This window comes from Triplophysa rosa, unplaced genomic scaffold, assembly GCF_024868665.1.
Source record: "Triplophysa rosa unplaced genomic scaffold, Trosa_1v2 scaffold15_ERROPOS267728, whole genome shotgun sequence".
Taxonomy (NCBI): Eukaryota; Metazoa; Chordata; class Actinopteri; order Cypriniformes; family Nemacheilidae; genus Triplophysa; species Triplophysa rosa.
In genome coordinates this window covers 110,818-114,834 of record NW_026634163.1, presented here as the reverse complement: position 1 = coordinate 114,834, position 4,017 = coordinate 110,818, and the positions used below count along the sequence as shown (strand labels likewise).

The window sequence follows — 4,017 nt, the reverse complement described above, 5'->3', positions numbered from 1 at the left end:
GATGTAGGATATAGAAAGTAATTAGTAATAAGTAATTAAATACTTTTTGAAGAGAGTAACTTGTACAGTAATCTAATTACATTATCGAATGTGTAATTAGTAATTAATTACTTTTTCAGAGTAACTTAACCAACACTGCTCAGGGTTGATTTTTAGACGATCTTTCTCTCCAACATCTCTCTGCTGGAAAGTATCTCCATAGATATCTGTGAGTATCTCTGCTAAAAGCCTTAGTACTGCGAGTCTTAACACATCTCTGCTGGAAAGTCTTTATAATATTAACACAGGTCCTTGCTCCTGCCTGACTTTTATGCTTCTTTTTAAACTTAAAATCCACAAACCTTTTATTTTATGTTATACATAAGACATCGCTCTTTCTTACAGTCCTTCTAATGCCCGCAAAATCTATTCCCTGCGTCAACATGAGAACGACATATTTTTGTACTGTGGTGGCCACCGTCGTGTTTGGACAGAGCGATTCGTGGCAAATCTATAATACAACGCATAATTCCGATATGAACGTTCAGACTGAGGGCGCATTGCGAAACATCAGACCTGTATCTGATTTAGGTCCACATTTGGAAGTTGCTCAGATCAGATTTAAAAAGATCGGATTCCATGTGGTTTGTCCTGTTCACACTGTCATGCAGTAAACAGATTTGGGTCACATGAGCAAAAAAATCTGATTTAGTTGGCAGTGTGAACGTAGTCTTTGTGTAATTCAGTGCATTCAAATATGCAGTAAATTCCTGTGCCTATCATGTGGGTGTAGAGAACAGACTAATGCATGAAATAAAAATTGCACTTCTTTTTAGTCCTTTAATTCTCTTCAAATTATATCTTGCATCAGGTTTACTTCTCCTGTTGACAATCAACTCAATATTTGGCCACTTTAATGAGCAATACATATTGTGTATCTCCTTGATGTAAACATATACTAATAATGTCTAATTAATAAAAATAACCATTTTGTGTGTTCAGGCAAATAAAACAAATTTATCAAAATTTATCAAAATAAATGTCAGTCGAACTGAAGAAGAGCTTTTAAAACTGAGATTTGAGTGAATTGCCAAAATATCCAAGCTGCAAAAAGTATGATAGTTGTCACCTTCTCATCGACATAAGGGAACATATTTTTGTTTGGGGAAATTGAGTTTTGTCTCTTCCATATGTGTGCTTCTAAATTACATCTATGCATTTGGTAGATGCTTTAAATACATTGCATTATACTATACATTTGTTACTAAGAATGTGCAATCCCTGGGATCGAACCCATGGCCTTGGCGTTTCTAATGCCATGCTCTAACCACTGAGCCACAGGAAAGCATTTTTTAAAATAAAAATGTTAATAAAAAACAGGCAATGACAGGGTCTCTGATGCACAGTGAACAAGGTCTGCTAAATTAAACGATTTTAGAATCTATTTTAATTAAAAGTGGTGTGGGAGTTTATAGGTGTGTGTGTTAAGATTCAAGGTTATCATCTGCCATATCATTCACTTCATTTGGCTTGTACATGAACGTTAGCAGAAACAGAGCCACATCGTGGGAACACCAGTAGGCTGTGTGTGACGTCACTGCTGACCAATAGCGGCTCTCCACCAAGCCCTCCCTTAACTCAAAGTCGAGACGCTTCTCAAGCTCCACTGAAAAACAGTAAAATAGAGGTTTAAAATATTTTTTTCAGACAAAAACAAACTTCTATTATAAACAATAGCTATAAAAAAATGTGGGTGAGCAGATTTTCAAAACACTGAGAACCATTAAAAGTGCAATGCCAATGGTGAGACAATCACTATAATTATCACTATAATTTGCTTTCCACATTAAATTGTCACCTTTAACTATCATGTAAATGAATATTGACAATTTCATCAAAGTGGAAATTGACTACTTTGAGAAGACAATGCTTACAGGAGGAGTAATCCATAATAGCAGAGGCTGACTGTGATATGCTGATGTCTGCTGCCTTCTCGTCTTGCTTCTCCTCAAATTTCACCTCTGTCTTCTCTTCTATTTTCTGATAAGGTGGCACAGATTTGGCTTCTTCTCCTGTTATCCCATCTCCTTTGTCACATGTACTGCCCTCTGAGTCTGATGGCTCCTCCTCTACACCTCCTACCTGGCCACTGGAGCGGGAAAATCGGGAGAAGAGGATACCGCCTATGCCTTTACCAATACTTGCAGCTCCTGGAGAAACAAACAGACCACAGAAGTTATGAAAGGTGAAGCAAAAGACAACATTTACTCTACCCCTCAGAGATAACTCAAAAGTAAGCCAAATCCCTATTGCTTTAAGTGTAGTAATGTCAATGCAAAGACTGTCAAATGCACTCACATGTCAAGTTGTTTTTGACATGTTTTGATATATTTGTGACAACATTATTACATCTTTGGCACTCAAATACAACCTAATCTGTGTGAACACACAGCTACAGGTACAAATAAAAAAGCAAAAAGAATTTCCAAATCTCCCGTTTCTTTTGAAAATGGGCGATGAGGGTGTCTGCGTGGTCAGTCTTTGGACAAGGGTCACAGTGAAAGAAATTACAAGAATCATGCCCAGTTTTGGTGGTAACTATGTCTAATCACTAGCCATTTAGAAGGTTATGTTTTACAATTTATGTTCACTCAAGTTTATGCAATCTGCGCAGACTCAACTCAAGCACACACTCAACTCACTAATTAATATTAAATATAGATGGTTTCAACGGACGTATGCGCCTGGCCCGAAATTAACTTCAGGTCTGTGTTGGTTGATCGGTCTGGCCAATGGCTAATAATATAACTAGTTAAATTTTATTTTATTTAAATTAATATTTTATTGTATAATAATTATATTAAATAAACAATTTGTTGACTGGGTCATGTAGTTTTATTATAATCGTGGTCAGACAGGCAGGGGTAACTGCAGACAGGGGAAAAAAGGTTTGACAAAACAACTATGTGATATTCTATGAGCGTTAATCCCTGTTGAAAAAAAATGCATATGCTGGTTAGGTAGGTTTTGAAGCATGGTAGCTGATGTGAGCTGGTTTTGAGCGTTTCCTAAGCAATTAGCTCCTGCTCAGGACCATCTTAAAACAGCATTATGACCAGCTAAGGACCAGCACATGACCAGCACATTACCAGCTTAAACCAGCACATCTCATATTTACATTTACATGTATGCATTTGGCAGACGCTTTTATCCAAAGCAACTTACATTGTATTGTACTATACATTTGTTTCTAAGTATGTGAAATACCCTGGGATCGAACCCATGACCTTGGCGTTTGTAGCGGTTTTAGCTAACGTTATTATATTGATGAGCAAAGCTCACCAAATATGGTTCTCCACCAGATCTTTCAAGATCATATCCATGAAATGAGTTATTTAAAACATCAATTTCAGTCAAGGAATCAGTTTAGTTTAGTTTAGTGATCAAATATACATATTTTACGGTCTCTGATTAGTAATATAAGGCATAACAATACTTGTATGCATTCGTCCAGCAAATGCCTCAATGATATTATATACTTTACATTATCTCATGGCCATAAGTAACGTGACTTTAAAAAACAGGATTTAGAGCAAAGGTAGCGTAAATCGAAACACAGTAAAAGGGACCAAGCCTGTGAGCGTGAATACAGAAAACCCATCACAAATGAATATATATGGTTGTTTATTAAACTCTACTCTACATGATAACAAAAACAATGACGATCGCATAAAACAAACAAATACATGAAACACAAATGCGCTTGGAAGCGCGGAGGGAGAAAGAGTGAGGAGAGAGAGAGAGAGAGAGAGAGAGAGAGGGCGGGCATGGCAGCGATTTCTGAACACTCAACTCAACTCAACTCAACTTTATTTATATAGCGCTTTTACAATTTTCATTGTTACAAAGCAGCTGCACATGAGACACATTGACTACAAGCAAAACAATCAAAGTTGTACCTGCAAAAACAAGAAAAGGTTGAAAACACAGAAGACAGACACACCCACACACAAAACACTCCACACACACAACACGCAC

General features: G+C 36.9%; 1 protein-coding gene across 1 annotated transcript in view; it reads right to left on the bottom strand.

Moving 5' to 3' along the window:
* Positions 1–596: 596 nt before the first annotated feature.
* The window catches only part of LOC130549721 (phospholipase DDHD1-like), a 24,695-nt gene continuing 21,274 nt past the window's right edge, over positions 597–4,017 (bottom strand). Inside the window, exons 2-3 of the mRNA XM_057327019.1 lie at positions 1,914–2,189; positions 597–1,645 (exon numbers count right to left, since the gene is read on the bottom strand). Coding sequence (XP_057183002.1) covers positions 1,464–1,645; positions 1,914–2,189 — 458 coding nt within the window. The 3' untranslated portion in view covers positions 597–1,463. The remainder of the gene's footprint in view (positions 1,646–1,913; positions 2,190–4,017) is intronic.